The sequence below is a fragment of the Macaca nemestrina genome, chromosome 14, assembly GCF_043159975.1.
Source record: "Macaca nemestrina isolate mMacNem1 chromosome 14, mMacNem.hap1, whole genome shotgun sequence".
NCBI classification, from domain to species: Eukaryota; Metazoa; Chordata; class Mammalia; order Primates; family Cercopithecidae; genus Macaca; species Macaca nemestrina.
The window spans coordinates 109,015,922-109,039,420 of record NC_092138.1 but is presented as its reverse complement, the minus strand read 5'-3'; the positions used below and the strand labels follow the sequence as shown (position 1 = coordinate 109,039,420).

Here is a 23,499-nt window from a genome sequence, read left to right as displayed (position 1 = left end):
TTTATGTGATGGTGTAAACCCAGCGTCATTCAGGCGTTATTACATGCAACCAAATCTAGTCCTAATATAAGTTCTGATCTCTAATAGTCAAAATTGAACCCTTATCTCTCCTTCTGTAACACAATGAATAGCTATGTGGCCATGTTCTGTGTGCCCTATGTTTAAATGCACTTGTTTCCCCACTCTCTCATCCTTCCTCCCAAAGCCTTAGGTATTGTAGAAATGGTTTAGAATTTTTATTCGCAAACTATTATCATGTTTTCCCTTACAATAGATCTCCTTTATTTTTAGAACTCTTCATAATTTAATAATAGAAATTCCAACTCACCGCAGTTTAATCCATTGAGATTAAACTACATGCACTAAAAGATGTGTTATTCCAGCCGGACGCAGTGGCTCACGCCTGTAATCCCAGCACTTTGAGAGGCCGAGGTGGGCAGATCACCTGAGGTCAGGAGTTCGAGATCAGCCTGGCCAACATGGTGAAACCCCATCTCTACTAAAAATACAAAAATTAGCTGGGTGTGGTGGTGCATGCCTGTAATCCCAGCTACTCGGGAGGCTGAGGCAGGAGAATCACTTGAACTATTCGGGAGATGGAGGTTTCCGTGAGCTGGTATCATGCCACTGCACTCCAGCCTGGGCAACAGAGCAAGACTACATCTCAAAAACAAAACAAAACAAAACAAAAAAACAAAAACAAAAACAAGTGCCATTCCTGTTTCCTGCACTCCTTCCTTCCCTGTCTCCACATCTCTACTCCACTTCCATTGTCCTTGGGTTAGAGAACTTCACGGGATATTTTCCTCGGTTACATTTAATAAACGTTTTGTGCCCTCACATGTTTGAAAATGGCTTTCTTTTGCAATGGCACCTCACTGACATCTTGGCTAGGTATATAGAGAACTTCAGGCCCTCTCCCTTTAATAGTCTGGAGACACCAGCACACTGTCTTCCAGCCTCCAGAGTTGCACAGGGGAAGCCCAAGAGAGCCTAATTCTCTTTCCTTTGGGGAAAAAAAATAATAATATATAAATATGTTCTTGCTACCTCTAAGTACCTCACATTTTCATTATTCCCATTTCTTGTCATTATTACTCTGGATTATGAAATATTTTTCCTTTGACATTCCAAACTACTAATTTCAGTTCTTCATTGACTTTTAGTTCCAGAAAGCCTCTCATATACTTTAATCTCCTCTCTTTGGGAGTTCTCTCCTTGTAAAGTTCTTATGCAGTCATTCCATTCATCCTGCCTCAAAAGCGCCACTGCTGCAAGTATGAAGCTTGGCTTCCTTCTCTCCCTTCCATGGCCAAGAGTCCTTAAATGCAATGTCACTTGCCTGTCAGTGAGTGCAAGTTCTCTATCCCCTGTTCACAACAGACTGCTCGAGCCCCTGCTGCCTTAGCATGCCTGAGGCTCGGGATGACTGGTCAGCTGTCATCCAGGTGGGCCCAGGTGAAATGGGTTAGCAGACTGTGGTCTTCCTAAGAGAAATGGAAACAGATTCTCTGCTCTTTGGTTCCTGTGGTGACAACGGGGGGAGGCAGTCCTCCCCTAGCTGAATGGACTCGGGCCAATTCAGCCCAGATTCCTTGGGACTGGCAGGATTCCAGCAGCCCCTCCAAGAGCATAGGCAGCAAGGGGCAGCTGAGTGCTTCTAATGGAATCCAACTCTAATCAGACAGTGGAGAGAGCTCCACTTCTAGAGCCAGAGACGGACCTTGACTCCAGTCCAACGCTGTCACTTCCTCGCTGTGTGACTTCACAGAAATTACTCATCTCTGAATCTCACCTCTGAGATTACTCCTTTGTTTAAAGCAGGGAGCATACGAGAAAACCAAGACTGGTTGTTTCTAGTATCCTCCTTAGGAGAACCAATCTACTGACATATAAAGTTTTGGGAATGTGCTTCTTCAAAGTACTATATGAGTTACTTACAGTGTTTTAATCATGCAATATCAAAGAAGACCGGGCCCCTGTGCAGAAACGCATCAGAAACTTTACCTTCTGCCTCTTTTGTAAAAACAGGTTGAGAGAAGAGTGAGGCTACCAGAAGAATCTGAGAAATATTATAATATTTCAGCTTTTAACATTTGTTGTGGCTGTTCCTACCTAAACTGAAGCACCTAGGATTCTTCCAGGCAAACACTCTCTGCCTCTTCCCATATTCTCTCGTTAGCTCAAGACCTGAGTGCCATGGGAACACAGGGGACAGATGCTGGGAGCCATAACAGATTCCATGCTGATTTCAGTCTTGTAACATTTATTGAGCATCTCCTGTGTGTAAGGCATTGAGCAAGACACAGACCTTGCCTTAAAAGAGCTTAAAGTCTAGTCGAGGAGATAAGGTAGGAGGTACAGAATAGATCAAAGCAGCACGATGCAATGCAGAATGTGGCCAGGGCCACAGTGCCATGAGGGTTTAAGGAAAGGAGAGCTCCTGCGAACTGGGGAGAGCAGAAAAGCATTCTTAGAAGAGGTGCCAAATGAGGTGGGCAGAATCTCAGGGGGCAAGAATGGTCCGCAGCGCTGGGGAGGGGAGGTCAACCAGTTCGTAGTTCCTTAAAGACAAGGCTCAAGTCTTCTTTGTCTTCACATTCCTTTACCCCATTCTCCCACGGCCAAACGTAACTCACACAATCAGCTGGCCCTTTTCTGATTAAGGGTCTGAAGCAAGGACAGCTCCAAGTGAGGAAGCGAGGTGAACTGGAAAGAGAGAGGAGGGGGCTTCTGGATAGGTACAGGGAGCTGACTGAGGTTGACAGGAGGTTGCCCAAGTAAGCCCAGCTGTTGGGGGAACAGACACCAATGGGAACACAAGGGTGACAGCATGACAGGGTAGCAAAAAGAGGTGTGCACAAGGAGAAGGCAGAGAGAGAAAGACAGTTAAAAAAAACCCTCGACAGGAGAAGCAACAGAGAAAACCCCAGAGCTTCATGTGGTGAAGAAGCCCCTAACACATCCCCTGTTGTGTGGCTCGCGGAGGCTGCCCGAAGTCCTGAAATACACTCTGCAGCGCCTCAGTCCCATAGGGCTCCACTTGGCAGGAGGCTTCTCTGACTACAGCACCGCCCGGCTCCCCTGTATCCAGTATATACCTGTGGGTGCCCACACGGCACGACCGTCTACTCAAGATGGTACACTTCACTGTGGTCAGCGCACTGGCTTACCAGGAATACATGCTGGGCTTCATAACCCCCAATCCATAGGACATACCTTCCCAGCACGTCTCTTTCCAAACAGTAGCCACTACAAAAGTAGGGGAAATAATTCAATTTACATTGATGTTCCACATGGTTAAGACTTGTCTTTCAAAGCTCAGTCATTTGGACCAGTTACAGTGCTATAAAGTCTGACTTCAATCTATTCTTTGAAATGTTAAAATACTTTTGCCATGCATCCATATTTGATATCATCGTTAGCCAACCAGGTGGCAAATCCTCTCCTAAAATCATGGAATTCATCCTATTTGGTCACTATTTTCCTTTCCCATCATGCTTTGGATACATGCTGTGGTAAATAAGCATGTAAGGTGTGCATGGGGAATGAACCCCAAAGAAAAACTGGCTCTGTGGGAAAATGCATTCCAACAGGCCAAAAACCAAGCCCAGGCCTTGGGCACACCCAGCAAGAAGGGACCTCAGGAATGCCTGGACACAAACGTTCCTGCCCCAGGAGCATGTTGCTGTGTGAAAAGAGTATAAAGGCAAGGGAGGGTGGGCATGGCGCGCCGCCCATGCAGGCACATGCAAGCATTGTACACGACGTGCTACGAGCTCAGTGGCCACTGGCTCATCTTGTCTCCCATGGCAGCTGTTCCAAAGCACTCCCTCACCTACCCCACACCTTACTCCACATGTGTGCACAGCCAGGGCAGGCTGGGAGGTGGCAGCCTCACCACCTCCCACACTGACAGAAGGTGACTTCTGCTCCCTCAGGACCCTCCTCTAACCTGGTCTTCCCCTCCCACCTCTGAGAAAGGCATCCACTGAGAGCCAGGGCTGGTGGCAGGCCCTGGACTTGGGGTCCAGTCCCAGCTGCCAGTCAGGCAGTCAGCCCCTTCTCTTGTCTCTGCCACTCCCTTGGTTCTTCTCTTTGCCTAAGAACATCTTCAGAACAGCTTTGACCCTTGAACCCCAGGCTACTTTCCCATCAGACACTCACCCGCTCAGTAACCCCTGCCCGAAGGCTGGGGTCACACTGGAACCTCTGGGGTCCCAGAACCTCCTGCTGCTAATTGTTGAGAATAGTGGCCTAAGGCTCTCCCACCTCATGGCAGCTTTAACCTGCTCACCAGCCCTCTTTCTGGAGTCGTCCCTCCAGCCCTGATGATGCCCCGTCCCTCTTTCTCCTCCCATTTCCTTAGCCTCGTTGGTCTCCGGCCTCCCCTGCTGGCTCCTTTCTTCTATTTGGATGCCACACCAGCGCTGCCTTCCTTTCGTCCTCTCACCAAGCTTCCTCTTCATTCTACTCAGCCCTCCGGCTGGTTTCCAGGCCCCTGCCCCTTCGTCAGCTTCACCACCACCCTCCCCTGCCCCACATTTCATGATTCTACAACAAGGAAAGCAACCCTAACACAGGCCACCAACTGAATGGCATGAGGCTCACCCACTCACCCAGCTGCATCCACAGCCCGGCCTTGGCTCAGACTGCCCCCTCTTGTGGCAGCAAGCCTTGGCTCACCAAACTTTATGATCCTTCATGACCAACAGTTAAAAAAATGAAGTAAAGCACCTCTAACATGTGTATATGTATTTGTAAATTAATTATATGTTCTAATGCTTCCACATTTTTGTTTTATAAAAATGTTTTTATAACATTTATTTTATAAAAATGTTTTATAACATTTTGTTTTATAATGTACATTATATAATGTACTTTATATAAATGGACTCATACGGTCTATAACCTTTTCTATCTGCACGACCATTATGTGAAATTCATCAGATTGGCAGGGCGCGGTGGCTCAAACCTGTAATCCCAGCACTTTGGGAGGCCGAGATGGGCGGATCACGAGGTCAGGAGATCGCGACCATCCTGGCTAACACGGTGAAACCCCGTCTCCATTAAAATATACAAAAAACTAGCCGCGCGAGGTGGCGGCCGCCTGTAGTCCCAGCTACTCGGGAGGCTGAGGCAGGAGAATGGCGTGAACCCAGGAGGCGGAGCTTGCAGTGAGCTGAGATCCGGCTGCTGCACTCCAGCCTGGGCAACAGAGCCAGACTCCGTCTCAAAAAAAAAAAAAAAAAAAAGAAATTCATCGAATTGTTTTCATGGGCTTGTACATCAACTCTGACTACAGTATTCCATCATGGGCGTGTACCACGTGTATTATCCCTTCCACTACCAATGGACACTGGGATTGTTTCCAGTTTGAGCTATTACAGATGGTGCTGCTAGAAGCCAGCCTGAGCATGCCTTCTGGTACACATCCATATGCATTTCTTTGTGTCTGTCTCAAAGCTGGGTTGGTACCAAGGAGTGGAACTGCTGGGTCATCAGGTATGTATCTGTTCAGCTTTGATAGATGATGTCAATTTTCCAAAGTGGCTAGACCAATTTATACTCCCATCAGCAGTATGAAAGCTGATCACTCCACAACCTCACCAACATAATATTGTCTTTTTCTCCCTTCATTTTTGCCATTCTAGTAAGAAAGATACCACAAAGTACCGCAATCCCTTTTCAAAATGAGGAGAGTGAGACTAAGTGCTTCTCTCAAGCTCACAAACCCAACGTAAGTTGGAAGAGGCACCCAGGTCTTCTGACTCCGAATATGCTAAGGTTTCCACCATGGCCAAATATTGTTTCCAACGTAACAGCCTAACAACAGAAGAATTCCGAAGCACTAGTAAAAAAAAAACATGTTTGTGGACTATGCTAATCGCAACACATTGCTCCCGACAGGAGAGAGAGAATGTAGTGTCTATCAGCTGAACTTTGAGGCAGACACACAAAAAAATGTCTGGACACATACACCCCAGGTATTGACAATGAGATGATGGCCGTTTCTTTCTTTTCTGCCTTTCTTATTTTTGTACAATTAAAATTTAATAAAAGTTATTTTTTAAAATTCAGATATAATTTATCTATATTCATCTATAGAATTCAGTGATTTTTAGCATATTCACTAAGTTGCACAACCATTGCCACTATCTAATTCCAGAACATTTTGATCACCCTACAAAGAAATCCTGTGCCCAACCCATCAGCAGTTACTCCCCACTCCCTCTGCCACGAGGCCCAGCAAGTACGAATCTACTTTCTGTCTCTTTGGGTTTGCCTCTTCTACACGTTTCATATAGCCGGAATCATACGGTACGTGGACTTGCGTCTTGCTTCTTTCACTTAGAATGTTTTCCAGGTTTATCCATACTAGGCATGAAACAGTAGTTTATTCTTTTTTATGACTGAATAATACTCCTTTATATGTACGTGCCACATTTTGTTTCTCTGTTCATTAACTGGTAGATATTTGGGTTGTTTCCATTTTTGGCAATTACTAATAATGTTGCTATGACGCTGCCCACTAGTAGTCATCCTCCCTTTCTTCTTTTAGGTAGCCATGGCTTCCCAGAGTGTAGATTACCTTTCCTGGCTTCCCTTACTGCTAGTTGTGGCCGTAAGACCAAGATTAAATGAATGAGATGGAAGAGGTATCATGCCGAATTTCTGGACAGTAGCCCTCAAAGGCTGGAATGCATATGGAAAGGCTAGAGTTCTTGCAGCCATTTTAGGCCATGAAGTCACTTTGGACTTAGAAGCAACCTGGGTCTCTGACTATGCAGGCTCCATACCTACTCTGGCCTAATTACCTTCTGACTTCTTGCAAATAAGAAACTTCTAACTTGTTTATGTCTTTGTTATTTTGCATTTTCTCTCACTCATAGCACAACCTAAAGTGGCTCTCTCACAAGAGAGTGATAAGAGTTAAATGAGAACATATAACACAGATAGCCATTTTTATATTCCCTCAACAAAGAGTTTAGCACTGCTTTTATATAGTAGGCAACTCAAACATTTGTAGAAATGAATAAGAATCTGGAAAAATAAAGGCAATTTCACTCATTTAAAAAACTATCTTGTCCAGGAGCAGCAGCTTATGCCTGTAATGCCAGCACTTTGGGAGCTGCGGTGGGCAGATCACTTGAGGCCAGGAGTTCAAGACCAGCTTGGCCAACTCCATCTCCACTAAAAATGAAACCCCATTTCTACTAAAAATATTTTTTAATTAGCTGGGTGTGGTGGCACAGGCCTGTAATCCTAGCTACTCGTGAGGCTGAAGCATGAGAATCGTCTGAACCTGGGATGTGGAGGTTGCAGTGAGCCAAGACTGTGCCACTATACTTCAGGCTGGGCAACAGAGCAAGACCCTGTTTCAAAAAAATTAAAAATAAATAAATACCTTCTTTTTTTACCAACTTATTTTTTCCAGGTAAACATCATTATTTTTTCAAGCTTTATAAAATATCTCATAGGAATTGCCTTAAATCTTTGCCAACATTTGGAGATATAATATTGTCACTATTACTATATTTAAACTTCTTTAGAAAGAGCCAGGAACTGATTAATTGATTTCATCTTACCCATTCAATACATATTTAATATGAGGCTCCTCTGTAACAAGCCTAATTATAACCATGGGGCTTTAGAGTTAAAAAATAAAAAGATAAAATAAAATAAATAAATAAACAAACATTAGGTAAAGAATCCCGGCAGCCAGGCTCAATGGCTTATGCCTATAATCCCAGATTCTCAGAAGGCTGAGGCAGAGAAGCACTTGAGGCCAGGAGTTCAAGAACCTGGGCAACACTGCAAAAGCCCATCTCTAAACAAAAACATTTTTTAAGCTAGGAGTGGTGGTGCACACCTATAGTCCCAACTACTTAGGAGGCTGAGGTGGAAGGATCACTTGAACCAAGGAGTTCAAGACTTCAGTGAGCTATCATTGCACTACTGCACCCCAGCCTGGGCAACAGAGCAAGACTCCATCTCTGAAAAAATAAAAATAAATCCCTGATGCCACTTACCCACAATGTCTATCCACTAAAATACTCAGGGAAGTAGAAGCGGCAATAAAAATCTGTATCAGCCAGGCACAGTGGCTCACACCTGTAATCCCAGCACTTTGGGAGGCCATGGCAGGCATTATTACCTGAGGTAGGGAGTTTGAGACCAGCCTGACCAACACGGAGAAACCCCATCTCTACTAAAACAAACAAACAAAAAAATACAAAATTAGCCAGGCGTGGTGGCACATGCCTGTAATCCCAGCTACTCAGGAGGCTGAGGCAGGAGAATCGCTTGAACGTGGGAGGCGGAGGTTGCGGTGAGCTAAGATCACGCCATTGCACTCCAGCCTGGGCAATAAGAGCGAAACTCCGTCTCAAAGAAAAAGAAAAAAGAAAAAAGAAATTTAAAAGAGAAAATTTCTATCATCACTAAGGACTAAGGTTACTTTGTCCTCATCATCTCCAGGTATTGATTCAGAATCTCTTGCCTTTCTTCTTCGCAGCCAGTAAGACGACTTTGATCATGCTTAATAGTTCCTGGACCTTGTACCTTTCATTTTCTATCATGTCATGTTTTTATGATTCTCCACTGCTATCCTTATCCTCTCGGTGTTCCAGTAATTTTGCCAGTGGATCTGGTTTTCCCTCTCATGTTGCTAATCTCATACTGAACTTGTTACTGTTGATGTTCTTTATTTCAAACATTTATCATATAGGTTAGATTTGGTCTAATGGAGGTATTTACAGAGGTACCCACATGATGGTCATCATCACTATCATCACCATTTATTGAACCATTACTCTGTGACAGGTACTGTGCTAAGCACCTCATCCATAGAAATACACCACCAAATCCATGCAATAATTCTCTAATGAATTATTAGAGAGAAAGTAAGAAAACTGAGGCCCAAAGAGGTTAGGTAACATATCCAAGAACTGACAGCCAGTAAGAGTATCCTTGGCCAGGCGCAGTGGCTCACATCTGTAATCTCAGCACTTTGGGAAGCCGAGGTAGGCGGATCACCTGAGGTCAGGAATTTGTGACCAGCCTGGTAAACACAGTGAAACCCTGTCTCTACTAAAAATACAAAAATCAGGCTGGCATGGTGGCGGCCACCTGTAATCCCAGCTACTTGGAAGGCTGAGGCAGGAGAATTGCTTGAAGCTAGGTGGTGGAGGTTGCAGTGAGCCGAGATTGTGCCACCGCACTCCAGCCTGGGCAACAAAAGCGAGACTCCATCTCCAAAAAAAATAAAAAATAAAAAATCCTCACTGGTAGTATTTGTGCAAAGGCAGGATTTGAACACAGCTCAGTCTGCCTCTTATTCTGAAACATTTCTTTATGTTCTATAGGAGCTGAATAGCTCCTATATGTTCTGTACTGGTACACATATCCCATCATCCTGCCGCTACTTTCTATCCATCTGTTCCCTTCTCTTTGCCCAGCATTTGGGTTTCTCAGCTCAACCAGTATTAATTCCTTTTCTTCTTCCTCTCCTAAGAAGCAAAAGGCATCACACCACGGTGGTCAGTCCTGGTATTAAGGACTCCCCCCTCAAGTTAACCCTGATCCTTCTCACTACTCTTCAGCTGTGGCTTTCAGCATCAGCGTCAGCGACAACTGGGTCTGTGCCTCTGTCCTACACTCAAAGGTCTTAGGGTTGAGGGTAATACTAACAACACACACAGTGGATCACAGATCAGTTTCCCACCGGATCTCTCAGATTGAAGGCTCTTCACCTGGTTCTGTAAGCTAAGCTCAATCAGGCATTTAGGCTTATCGGGGGGACAGACTTCCACTTTTACCACTTTAGGATATCACCCCCCATACCACCACCAGCAATCTGAGTAGATCCCAAGTACTCTAACTCTCAGACTCCACCCATAAGTTCCAGAAATTCTATAACAGGCTTTTCCCTGCTACCCAAGCACAGGATATAGAGTGGACCAGGGATGCACCCCAACCCCAAGTCACAGATACCTACCCACATATCACGTTAGTCTAATCTGAATGGTTTAATCATCTTCTCAGACTCCAGCTGTTCCGATCAGCTGCCTTTCCTAGGACCTAGACACACATTCCTGAAGTTGCAAATATATCTGGAACCTCGCAATGTCAGATGGGGGAGGGTGCAACTCTCTGGCTTCAGGGGACAGAGATTTTAGTCCCAAGGACCAGCAATAGAAGGCACAAGAGAATTGCTTGAGAAGGCTGCTAGGAGGCGATGAAGGGTGTAGAGACTGTCTGCAGCAAAAAGCCTCTTTCAGAGTCTTCTGCACACGACAACAAAGGTAACTGAAGCAGAACCTCTCATGGGAGACTGGCTCTGACACTAGTGTAAACAAATGTTGACGGCAGGCATGGAAGGCTCAGTTCTAGGAGGCAGGGCAATAATTCCCTAATGAATTACTAAGGAGAAAAATGAGAAAACTGAAGCCCTGCAGGGAAAGAAGTGGAAGTTGGTGCCCTCACCACCAGTTTCCACACCATCATTCTTCCGGTCTTTCTTCCTAGCTGCCCATTCCTCCTCTTGCTTCTTCCCTGACTTCCACTTCCACCTCTCATGCTGATGCTCCCCAGCAATTCAGCCAGGACTCTCATCCACAACCACACAGCCTTCCTGAGCGATCCCATCCTCTCCTACAATACAACTTCAGGGGCCAGCTACCCAAGAATGACCCCAAGTATCTCCTGGGGCATCGGAACCATCTGTGAAAGCCCTGAAACATAAGACTACCAGCCTCCCTCCCCGCAAACACTACAGAGGACTCTGATGCTCTACAGTGTGAGAACCACTGTTCCAGCCTAGATCTCTCTCTCTCAGCCGCAGATGAGCAGGCCAGTTGCGAAGTGGGCAGGTCCACCAAGCGGTTCCACAGTCATTCCAAACTCAAAATGGCCCAAACCAAATTCACAACCTTCCCCTACCAACCCGGTATTCCTTTCACGTTTTATAGCTCAGTGACTGGTCCTACCATCTCATGGCACCAAGTGAGAAACTCTGACATCGCCCTTCCTCCCATCTACCAAGTAGGAGAGGCCTCTACATCAGTTTCTTTTGAGCCTGCCTTCGCCTCCCCATCCACCTAGCCAGGACCCCATCATCGCACTCCTGAATTCCTATAATAACCCTCACTCAGCTCCCAATCTCTAGGCCCCTTTCACACCATTGTCCTCCACACTGCCACCAGGACTACAAGTGACAATCCTTCTCTCCTCTTACAGCTTCAGTGATTCTCCACTGACCACAAGACAACACCTACGCTCCTAGGCACTGCCTGCAAGTCCCTCTGAGAACTGACCCCAAACCACCTCTCCAACCAGCTCCTCCTCCCTCCATCCTCCACCACAAACCTCACGCTCCAGCAACACCACACTGCCCACCACCCCTGAAGCACATCATACTCCTTCCTGCTTCTGCACCTTTGTACAATCTGTTTCCTCTGCCTGTATCCTGCTTCACCTGGAAAAATGAAAATCTTTAAGAGTCTGTGAGTCTTACTCAGTCCCATGAGCTTCCATTTCCACTACTCTACTTCCCAAGACACGGTATTATCATTATGTATTTACTTCCATCTGTCAAGTCTTGGTGCTCCTGAGGGCAGGGTCTGCAGTGTCAAGCCCTATTACATGCTTAGTAAATGTTTACTTAATGACTGAAAACCACTAATGAGGTCCAAGTATTCTTCCACACCTTCAAGAAGCAAAGGAAGCAACCAATCTCTAAAGCAATAAAAATAAGGCCAACTGCTATCTTGGAAACCACAGGTAATGTTTCAGTAATAGATGCTTTTGGTGACAGCTGAGGAGTTATGAAAAATGAGTCAGCAACTACATAATTTGTCCATTATTTCTGGCACAGTCCAAGGAAACAAGGCCATGACCAGAACACCGGTCCCTCCCTTGCTCTCAGTGCTTTAGCCATGCTGGCTCCCCAGCACATCTGGAGTCCACCATGCCCTTTTTCCAGCTAGGATGATGGCAGATGCAACCATCACCTCCCCACCTGGCTAGCTTCAATTCACTTTCAGGTGTCAGCTTGAAGGCCCCTTCCTCTAGTAAGCTGTCTCTGACTCCCCTAGCAGGAAAGCCATTCAATATATGGTCTCTTAGCACCTTATACTCCTCTTTTGCAGACATCAGTGCTATAATTATTATATATTTTTTTAAGAGATAGGGTCTATGTTGCCCAGGCTGGTCTCATTACATTGCCCAAGCTAGACTCAACTCTTAGACTCAAGCAATCTTCCTGCCTTAGCCTTCTGAGTAGCTGGGACTACAGGTCCCAGCTACTGTGCACTGTAATTTTTTATTTATTTATTTATTTTTTTTTTTGAGACAGAGTCTCACTCTGTCTCCCAGGGCCTGAGTGCAGTGGTGCCATCTCAGCTCACTGCAACTTCTGCCTCCAGGTTCCAGTGATTCTCCTGCCTAGGCCTCCCAAGTAGCTGGGATTAAAGGCGCGTGCCACCATGCCCGGCTAATCTTTTGTATTTTTAGTAAAGAGGGGGTTTCACCATGTTGGCCAGGCTGGTTTTGAACTCCTGACCTCGAGTGATCTGCCTGCCTTGGCCTCCCAAAGTGCTGGGATTACAGGCATGAGCCACCACACCCAGCCCCTATATTTACTTTTTTATGTACTTGCTATTATTTTTGTTATTTAACCTTGCTACTAGACTGTACGCTAAAGTACAGCAAGGACCAGATCTTTTTATTTATTTATTTATTTATTTATTTATTTTTATTTTTATTTTTTTTTTGAGACAGAGTCTTGCTCTGTCGCCCAGGCTGGAGTGCAATGGTGCGATCTCAGCTCACCTCAACCTCTGCCTCCCAGGTTCAAGTGATTCTCCTGCCTCAGCCTCCTCAGTAGCTGGGATTACAGGCATGCGCCACCATGCCCAGCTAATTTTTTGTACTTTTAGTAGAGACGGGGTTTCTCCATGTTGGTCAGGCTAGTCTCGAACTCCCGACCTCAGGTGATCCACCCACCTCAGCCTCCCAAAGTGCCGGGATTACAGGCATGAGCCACCACGCCCGGCCTGTCTTTTTTTTTTTTTTTTTTTTTTTTAACCACTGTGGCCTCACACTTGGCATAGCACTGGCACTCAGCAGACCCTGGACAAGAACTGGATGGATGGATGGACAGATGGCCAGATGGGCTGGTAGGCAAGTAGTAGTTATGGAGGACAGGAAAGAATGAGGAATAAGGTTACCTTCAGTTATTGGTACAATCCTTGATAATCATCCAGCTCTCTTTGTTCTGACTTAAGCCTCATAACACAATCTCAGATATTAAAACTGGGGCTTCCCTACTGAAAAGGGATGCATGCACACCAAAGATATTCCTGTTTACATGGAAAGTGGGAGTCTCAAAGCAAATGGACACATTTGGCATTCTGACTTCATATTCATTGATCTTTCTATATACCAGGTTGCTTCTCTGTTCCACAAGTACTACTGACTATAGAATCTCAGTCCTTAAGAACCCCCCGAAATCATGATCGTGTTAACAGACTACAACAGACACTGTCTTTTCTTAACTAGCCACCAACACTGGACTAGATATTGGAGCTGTGTGCTAAGTCAAGTTTACGTCCTGTTCCCACACAGTCACGCTGCAGATTCAACAAAGGCCCCTGAAGCAGACACTTTCATCTGAGATAAATGCTTCACCATGGGCATGGTTTATTAGCAGCAGTACAGGAACTGCAGGCAGCTGTTGAGAAACTGTCACATGCATATGGACGTGTTCGAGTTCATGGGCTTCGTCAGGTGGGGAATCAGGGCACCTGAGTATGAAACTCTAGCAAAGCCTCCACCCTCATCTGGAAAGTAGAAAGAGTGGACTCAATGCTTGGTAACCATCAGGACACACGGACACTATATGTGATAAGCACAAAGGCCATAGTGATGCTCATTGCCAAAGTGTCCCATGGCAGATATAGCTAGAGACACATTAAAGAAATAAACTAACTAAAACAACAAGTATCTTCTGAAAACAGCAAAGGATGCTACCTATCAATCAGCAAGTAACTTCTAATCTTATCAAAAAAGCTTGTCAGCCAGGTGTAGTGATACTCGGGAGCTACTTGGGAGGCTGAGGCAGGAGGATCGCTTGAGGCCATGAGTTGAAGGCTGTGGTGTGCTATAATCGCACCTGTGAATAGCCACTTTGCTCCAGCCCAGGTGACTCAGCAAGACTGTGTCTCCTTTAAAAAAAAAAAAAAAAGCTTCTCAACAAGAACACAAATTATAACCCTAGTTACAAGCTAATTATCACAGGTACCAATAATTACTATACTTCAGTCATTTACAGGAAAGTTCAGTATTTTCTGCCCCATAAGCATGAAACAAGACCTTAAACCCATCATTCCAGATTCAACTCAACTCCTCAAACTCAATCATCAGGAAACCAAAACATCTAAAACCAAGGAAACTATCACAACCACCTTTTTCCAATGAAGCCCTGTTGCCTTATCTCACCTGTGACTTCTACAATGAGTGTGTCAGAAGCCACACCGTGAGGCAGCCAGGAGCATGAGAAGAGGCATTTGAGGCATTAGGACCCTCAGCTTCTCTCATAGCTACATCTTGGGCAATGTGTTTAACCTCTCTAAGCTTCCGTTTTCTTCTATGCACTTCAAAACCTGCCCTACCTACCTGCAGAATCAACGTACGGCTGGAATAAAAAGTGTGAAGAGAACTTTTTAAGTGTTGTAAAGTGTTGAGATACTGTATAACGGATGGAACCTCAGATCTAACAACCTTCTCATTTTATAGATTCAGATCAGTCACTGGGAGCCCACTATTTACTCCATTTGTTCACCCAGTAAACATTTATGGAGCATCTACCACAGGCCGGATGCCAGGCTGGGCACTGAGGACCTGCTGGTGGGCAAAACAGCCACAGCCCATGACCTGATAGGACTGCACTGCACCAAGGGAGATCCTCAGACATATCCAGCAATTACCCTAGAAAGCATATTCTTACACCTCACAGGCCATGCTAATGATTTGGTCTTTTTTCTGACAGAAATTAGAAGCCACTGGAGGCTTTTAAGCAAAGGGAATGGCATACGCAGACCATTCTGGCTGCCTTGCACCAGCCTGGGGTAGGCCCTGAATATGCAAGAACAAATGCGGACTCTTACTCTGTAAAGTCTAGAGAACGGTCATGAGGGAGTCACCGGTGGGCACAATTGTACTGTATGCTACGGCAGGGCACACAGTGAGAGAGCTGTGGGAGCCCAGCAGGAGAGCAATCTATAAATGCCAGTGGACTGAAAGTGTTAGAGATATGGTGCCTAGAAAGAAAAAATAAACAGCTGCACAGAGGACTAATCCTCTCTGTAATTCCACATAACGAACTTTATTGCCAGAGAAAGACAGCAAATTGTCTTGAATCTATTAACTTGTTTTCCATAAATATTTAATTATTCAGAAATAGGCCAAAAGCACAAACTTTCCTTGCCCTAGTTATCAGGCTTATACAACAGTGTGTGATAATTACTGTATCCAATAAATATGGACTTAAATATACTCCCTATTCTTCCTTTCATCTCAGATGATTTTAAAAGAACCTATGGCTGTCAAGGCCAAACATTTAAATTTTCTTCTGATTACTCAAAAATTGACTTAACCTTAAAATATATTTAAATTCTGAAGAGGGAAAGTATCATGTTGCATTATTAGTTTATATTTAAGACCAATCATTTACATGGAATAACAGAATGATTAAACAGAAAGAACTTGAGAAGCCAACCCCCAGTTCCTAAACGGGCCTGAGACAAAGGCACCCAGAATGGCTCTGTCCTCTCCTTCACCAGTACCCTATGTCTTTGTGGGAGCTGAGGCTTGCACCTGCAACCCCAATGCAGAAAGAGTTCTGCCCGCCACCCTAGACACGCTTGCCAGCTCCCCATCACCAAGTACATGTGTATTTTAACACATTGCTTGCACAGTAACTCACATAACTTCCATAGGTAATACATTCATACCCTGAGAAAAGCATCCTAAAAATCGTATAACCCTGGGTGAAAAGAGAACACTATTCTAGCTCCCATTTCCTGGGCGCTCACAATGTGCAAGCCCTCTGCTAAGCCCTATTCTGTAGCGCCTCCCTGAAACCCTGTATGAACCACACAAAGGCACATACTATCTCACCTCTTGTATTGATGAGGAAACAGAGGTAGAGTCATTTGCTCAAAGCCACAAGGGTTGTGAGTGATGGAGTCAGGACACAAACCCACATCTGTTTATGTCCCAACTTCAGAGTCTGTGTTTTAAGCACTGCCCTATCTGCCTCTCTGACGCTTAGGAGATCAATCTCCTGCAAAGAAAAACATGACAGATTTGAAAGCTCTACAGAAAAAACAAGGAATGATTTGCTGTTCTGGGTCTTCAGGTCTCTGCGCTCGTCAGCAAGCACAGGCGAGACAAGTACAACTCATGCCTCTCCTTGGGGAAAAGTCACAGAACTGATCAGTGCAGGTACTTGGACAAAGAAAAGGTGTTCACGATGATGATGGGTGAAATGTACCTTTCAGAAGAGCTCATGCAGGAAGTGGGGAGGAAATACTTATAGACAAGCCTATAGACCTGGAGCCATAGTATCACCTGCAGGGCTGGTGAGGAAGGTCCTGAGGACTCCTTGAGCACTTGATGACTTCAGAGTTGATTATTCAGGCGACTTGACCTTCACATTCAATACCTAACTTTCGCCATGACCACGACACTATCACTAGGACCCTGAGGAAACAGCTCAAGAGGCGCTTTTTGGTTCTCCCACAGCACCATGTATAATTACAATAGTGAGCACTCTGTAAGCATTAGCTTCCTGGCAGGCACTGTGCTAAACACTGCACTGCATTCACTGAAATCTTCAACAGTCCTAAGTTAGGTAATACTGCTATCCCCACTTCACCAAATCAGTAAACCAAGACTCAGAGCTGGGAAGACACCTACCCATGGTCACACAGGTTGTCTCTGACAGAGGCAGGATTTGAACCCAGGTCTGCCTGGCTCCGAGCCTGAAACTGCTTGGCCGCTTCACGAGCAGTTCTCTGTTATGGCCAATCGCCTTCAGTCACCTTCTGTTTGTGGGTGACTTCTCCACTGACTGTGAGATCCCAAAGGGCAGGGAAAAGCTTCATCTGCATGTGTCCAGCATCCAGCACAAGGTTTAGCCCAAAGCAAGAGCCCAGCAAGGCAGGTTAATGAATGCCCACCTGAAGAAAGTCAAGTGTACTCTCTGCTATGAAAGGACGCCCAGAAACACTCCTCACAGAAGCCAATCCAACCAACTCTTCCCCCAAGTTAAAATCTATGAGCCACCTACTCAGTTCCTTTGGCCTGCTCCTCCACAACCCCAGCGCAAGGCAAGGGAGAGCAGTCATACTTCTGCGGAAAGGAGAGTTTCAGCAAGCATGAGCAGCTCATTCCAGACTTGTCCATTTTTCTGCTTCCTCATCTTGACTTTCAGCATCTGCAACAAATATTTCTTTCTTCCCATCCCTAAGACTTTTTAGGTCAAGTATCATCAGCCATACCCAAAGCCTACAGCTAGCATATAGCACAGCACATGCCTGTCTCAGAGTCAGCACTCAAATATTTGGGGAGTGAAGAAGTATAGTCCAAGGAATGGGTTTCACAGAGACCTGGTGACATATAAATAAGAATCTGCTACCATTTAGTAGTACAATTTGTCTCAGCATAGGTCCATCACACTGTTCAACAAGAGCCTACCCTGTGCCAAGCTCTGGGGACCCAGCAGCAAAGAAAGCAGGAGACTTTCCTTGTGCAGAGTAGAGACACAGGCAAAAAGTCACATATGCGATAACATGACATGTGCTCTGATCCAGGTACACACAGAAGGAAAGTCAAGGTAGTACAAATAGGAGGGTGCCTGGAAAAATTAAGTAGGTTTCACAAAGGAGTGAAAATTTGAGCTGAGGAGGCATTCCCAAATCACCCCAGGGAGAAGTCACTGTTCCCTGCCTCTGTGACCTCACACAATGCTCACCTCCCACCACCTGGCCCACTATACTGTTTGGTAATCAATGGCTTGTGTGCCAATCTCCACACACAGCATGTGAGCACCTCAAAGGCAAGGACTTTAGGTATTCTCCACGGCTCACCTTTAACTGTCCAGTAAATATCTGCTCACAAAGAATAGAATCTATTTCAGATTATTAATAACATAGCAGCTCATCCTTCTTAAGCACCTACTATGACCTGCTATTGCTGTATGTACTTTGCATTGCATGATCTCACTTCCTCTGCACAAAAACCCCCAAAGACAGATCCTATTATCATTATCTATTTTACAGATATGGAAACTGAGATGCAGAGAGATTAGGTAAATTGTTCCAAGTCACACAGCCAGTAAGTGACAGAGCTGGACTTTGAATCAAGGCCTGCATGGAAAATCAGTTCTCAATTACCAGTGAACAAATCCCTTTTCCTTTCTCTTTCTGTACTCTGCCTTGCATCCAGATACATGGATTGCCCTTTAATCTACTGTTCACTGGGACTAAGGCTACTTTTTTTCCTAGGACAAAGGATGTCTCTTGTTAGGCTTCTAAACAATGACTGCTAACTAATACTGAGTAAACATCATTGAGGAGTGGGGGGTGGAGGTACAAAATTGTGCTTATAGCAGTCAAAAACATTTATTAAGAAGGAACTGTACATACTAACTGACACATTTTCCACTGTTAGAACAACGTCAAAGTAAATCAAGTGAATACATGAAGCAACAATGAGTATGTATAGAATGCTATTCTTTGCGTAAGAGAAAGAATATATAATAAACAAGAAACTGGTAACAGTGGCTGCCTCTAGGGAAAAGGACTAGGAACTGTCAACTTGAGGCAAGACAGACAGTTACTTTACAATTTATTCCCCCACTTGCCTTTAAAAATTCCATGTGTGGGCCCGGCACGGTGCCTCACACCTGTAATCCCAGCACTTTGGGAGGCCAAGGCGGGCAGATCACCTGAGGTCCAGAATTCGAGATCAGCCTGACCAACATGCAGAAAACCCATCTCTACTAAAAACACAAAATTAGCCGGGCACAGTGCCTCACACTTGTAATCTCAGCACTCTAGGAGGCCGAGGCGGGCGGATCACAAGGTCAGGAGATCGAGACCATCCTGGCTAATACAGTGAAACCCCATTTCTACCAAAAAATACAAAAAATTAGCTGGGCGTAGTGGTGGGCGCCTGTAGTCCCAGCTACTCAGGAGGCTGAGGCAGGAGAATAGCGTGAACCTGGAAGGCAGAGCTTGCTGTGAGCCGAGATCGCGCCACTGCACTCCAGCCTGCTGGGGTGACAAAGCAAGACTCTGTCTCAAAAAAAAAAAAAAAATCCACGTGTGATTTTTTTACTTGCTCAAAATATAAAATAAAAACTATATTTGCTAGACGTGGTGGCTCACACCGGTAATTTCAGCACTTTGGGAGGCCGATGGGAGGATCACTTGATCCCAGGAGTTCAAGACCAGCCTGGGCAACATAGTGAGACTCCCATCTCTACAAAAAATTTAAAAATTAGCCAGGTGTTGTGGCTCAGTACTTGGGAGGCTACGGTGGGAGGATCATTTGAGCCTGGGAGATCAAGCCTGCAGTGAGCCCATGACTGTGCCACTGCACTCCAATCTGGGTAACTGAGGGAGACCCTGTCTCTTAAAAAAAAAAAAAAAAATTTTAAACTATATTCAAAGAAATCATTTATTACTGGGCCTTTCCCAAATGCTTACATATATACGACTGCAATCATGAAGAATTATGTATGTTTATGAACAAAAATTGAATGAACTTAATGTGTGATGAAATGGAACCATGCAACAACTGTTGTCTTTTATGTTGAAGTTCTCTAATTTTACTAATGTTACAATATTTTTGTGCAATAAATAAAGTGTATGTTAAAGGTACAGATACCATATGCATAAAAGCAGCAGGGACAACTTGCCACACCTTCTTTGCAGTTAAAGTCCTTCATCTGTTCTTTCAACAAGCATTCAGTGAGCACCTACTGTGTGCCAGGCAAAGGTGCTAGACAGACGTTTTTAAAAGAAGAACTAAACAACAGGTCATTGGTTTCCTCCCTCCTGCCTTTGAAGTAAATATGACTAACCAGAAGGCCAGATCTAGAAGAACTCTTGGTGATCACATAGTCTAACACCCTCCTCACTCAGCTAAGAAACCCAAGGTCTGGAGACAGGAAGGGATTTGTTCAAGGTTATATAAGAAATAGAGGCCTCAGAATTCCCTGTCCTGCTCTCCTTGCATGTTACATGCTGTTCTGAGTGGCTTGTGTTGAAAGATGGGCAGGCAGTGAGAGACAGGACAGGACCCTAACCGGGTGGATCAGGTGCCTTCTCCCCTCCTGTCTCATTTATTCTTCATAACAACCTCACAAGGTGGGCATGGTTATCCTTGCTTTACAAATAAAGAAACCAAAGCTCTGTGAAGCTAAGGAAGTAGTGCTGGTTCACTCAGCAGGAGGTGGCAGCCTGCGGTTTCAAACAGACCTGACTGACTTCCAAGTCACAGCTCTTACCCTCCATACTGAAAAGGAAAATCCATTTCAAGAGGAGAGCCATATCAGAGCGCCTCAGATGCAGTATTTTTCATTAATGAAGTCCTTCTCTAGACTCTGAATGCTGCTAATCCCCTCACTATTCAACACATGTTCTAACTCTTCTTTGCCACCAAGTTTGAGCTTTCCTTCTAACCCAAAAAGCATGACGGTCACTCAGATAGCAGCAATCTCTGAGAGCCATTAACACCATTTCTGCCAAGACAGAGTGGGAGAACTCTCACATGCTGCTTCTACGTCCTCTGGGACCTGCCACACAAGCAGAGGCACCAGTAAGGGCCTAATCCCCTCAATGCTACTGGGTCACCACTGCAACAACTAGTGGTAATGAGGGAGTCCAGCACCATGGTTTCTGGCCCCCAAAAGTCCCACAGCTTCTATAGTGGGGGAAAAAAAATGCAGGTTAGTAGAGAAGTATCCACCTACCTTCGCTTCTGTCCATGCAATGAAGGTAGGAGGGAGGCATTACAGTTTGGACTGGTCAACTACCAGCAAGCAGAGGCACTGGGCTTCGAAAGGTCACATACATGGGTATATAACACTCTTCCGAAATTCAGAAAGAGCCCTGTCATCTTGCTTCCTTCTCCCTGCCCCTGTGGGTACACAGTGGAGTCAGGCATTGCCTTCTTTCAGGGTTCTTCTTTTTGGGATTTCTGTGTGTTTTGAGACGGAGGAGTCTCACTCCATCGCCCAGGGTGGAGTGCAGTGACACGATCTCGGCTCACTGCAACTCCACCTCCCAGGTTCAAGCAATTCTCCTGCCTCAGCCTCCTGAGTAGCTGAGATTACAGGTGCCCACCACCATGCCCGGCTAATTTTTGTATTTTTTCGTAGAAACGGGGTTTCACCATGTTGGCCAGGCTGGTCTCAGACTCCTGACCTCAAATGATCCACCCTCCTTGGCCTCCCAAAGTGCTGGGATTACAAGCGTGACCCACTGCACCCGACCCTCTTGGAATATGGTAAAATCGGGGTCTGTACTTGGATGGGAGCAGAGGGACTTCCATAGCCTCAGGCCTGAGCTTTATGCTCCAGCTCAGAGTCCTCACCGGGGTTGGGGTCTAAAGGTCAGCAAACAAATGTTCTTCTGCTTCCACTTGCCACTGCTTCCTGCGTTGCAGCAGCTCCGTCAGAGGCCTCGCAGGAGAAGCAGTCACGATCTAAGACACAGCTGAGTCTTTTGGGAACTCCCAAAAAAAACCTCATCCCAAACTGCGAAAAGAAAGTGGTCTAGTCTCACCTCTTAACTAGAAACAAACCCTCTCTTCTTTAGACTCTCCAGTCCCTGAATCCAACCTGCCCATCGACATAAGAAAAGGGAAACTCTTAACTTTATCCAGCGATTTGCTCAGTAGGCACTGTTTCATCCTATCCTCACCAGGCCCCTGGGAGACGCACAGGCAGGTACTAACATGCTCATTTTGCAACGGAGGAAACAGGTGAAAAACTCTCCCAGGTAGCATAGTCAAAAGCTTCTGAATTCTCATCCCTGCTCTCCCCTCTTACCAGGCTGCCATTTCAGTCTTTCTGAGACGCACTGCTGAGATCTACAGCAGCTTCTGGTACCAGTAGCTAGCAAGCCAGGACCCCTCCAAGCCTCACACTACTCTTCAAGCACACACATGTTTCAACAGCCTATCATCCAATGACAGCCAACCCCCCCGGCTCCCGCATCCTAGCATGCCCCTTCAACAGCAACAGGAAAGCCCCTGAGGTGCGAAAAACAGCGCGCCCCACTTAGGGCGCGGCGTAGCATAGGGGAGGCAGCCGGCCGGTAACCAGGACAGCTGAGCTCCAAGCCCGAGTCCCCAGTGGCACAGGCAGGCCCGGACGGTCCTTCTAGCGGCATTTCCGGATGCCCCCAGAATCCGCAGGGAGCCCAAAGCCCCCGTGCCCACCCCCCTGGACAGCGGAGACGGCGGCCTTTCCTTCGCGGGCGACCACCCACTCTCGCCCGCTCCTCACCTGGGGCCCTGCTTCCGCACCGCAGTCACCCGGGCCCCGCCCCCCGCCGCTGCAGGTCCCTGGACCCCGCCCCCCGCACCTGTGCTTTCCCCGCGTCCGGCGCGCTGGCCGCACCCCGCAGCCCCGCCCACGGCAGCCCCGCCGGCCCCGCCCCCCGCACCTGCAGCCGCGGCGCCCCGCCCAACTGCCTCCCCGGCCCCGCCCCCCGCGCCCGCGCCTCTTCCCCGCCATCCTTCACGCTCCCGGGGACCAGCGCGCCCCCGGCCCCGGACCCCAGAACCCCCGGATCCCGGCCAGGCCCCGGCGCCGGGCACCCGCAGGCACGGCCCGGCCCCGCCTCCCGAACCGAGGCCCCTCCCCGGCTCCGGCGGCCCTCGGGGTCCCGCCCCCCGCACCTGCAGCTCCCTCAGGCCCGGCCTCAGGGCCCGCCCCGTCCCGCCCCGCCGGCCGCGCCTCTCACCGCCGCTCTCCCCGCCGCCGCAGTCCCGGCCGGTCACCTTGACGCGGGCCGCAGTGGCAGCCGCCGCTTCCTCATGGCCCTGGGAGCGGCCCAGCGGCAGCGGCGCCTTCGCTTGGAGGCCGGGGCCGCGCCGAGCCGGGCCGGGGCCGGGCCGGGCGCAGCTGGAGCGCGGGCAGTCGCGGGAGCGGAGCCGGTGCCCAGCCGCAGTAGGAACCGTCCGCTCCGGGGCCTGAGCGGCGGGCCGCTCATCCAATCGGCGCGCGGCGCCAGAACAGCCCCCCAACCAGCTCGTTGCAGGGGTGGAGACACGCAAATCGGCCGGCTGGTCGTGCCAGTGCGCAGCCGCTGCATCCGCGATCCTCCCGGGCCTCGGCCTCCGCGCTCATCTGCAGACGCCCTCTCCGCCTGCAGGGATGCTGCGCTGCCAGCACACTCTGCCCGCCGCCCGCCGCCC

The 23,499-nt window shown here is 47.1% G+C and overlaps 1 protein-coding gene across 23 annotated transcripts in view; it reads right to left on the bottom strand.

Annotated features, from left to right (window-relative positions):
* LOC105463938 (Ral GEF with PH domain and SH3 binding motif 1) overlaps positions 1-23,277 on the bottom strand; it is a 309,104-nt gene extending 285,827 nt beyond the window's left edge. For 6 of the 23 annotated variants that reach the window (XM_071078823.1, XM_071078827.1, XM_071078829.1 and 3 more), the window contains exons 1-2: positions 23,046-23,153; positions 7,279-7,376 (exon numbers count right to left, since the gene is read on the bottom strand). In XM_071078823.1, the coding sequence (XP_070934924.1) occupies positions 7,279-7,291 (13 nt within the window). In that variant the 5' untranslated portion in view covers positions 7,292-7,376; positions 23,046-23,153. Of the gene's footprint in view, positions 1-7,278; positions 7,377-22,585; positions 22,607-23,045 lie in introns of those variants that run through there. The other 17 variants (XR_011612999.1, XM_071078831.1, XM_071078834.1 and 14 more) reach the window with 9 other exon arrangements.
* Positions 23,278-23,499: the final 222 nt, after the last annotated feature.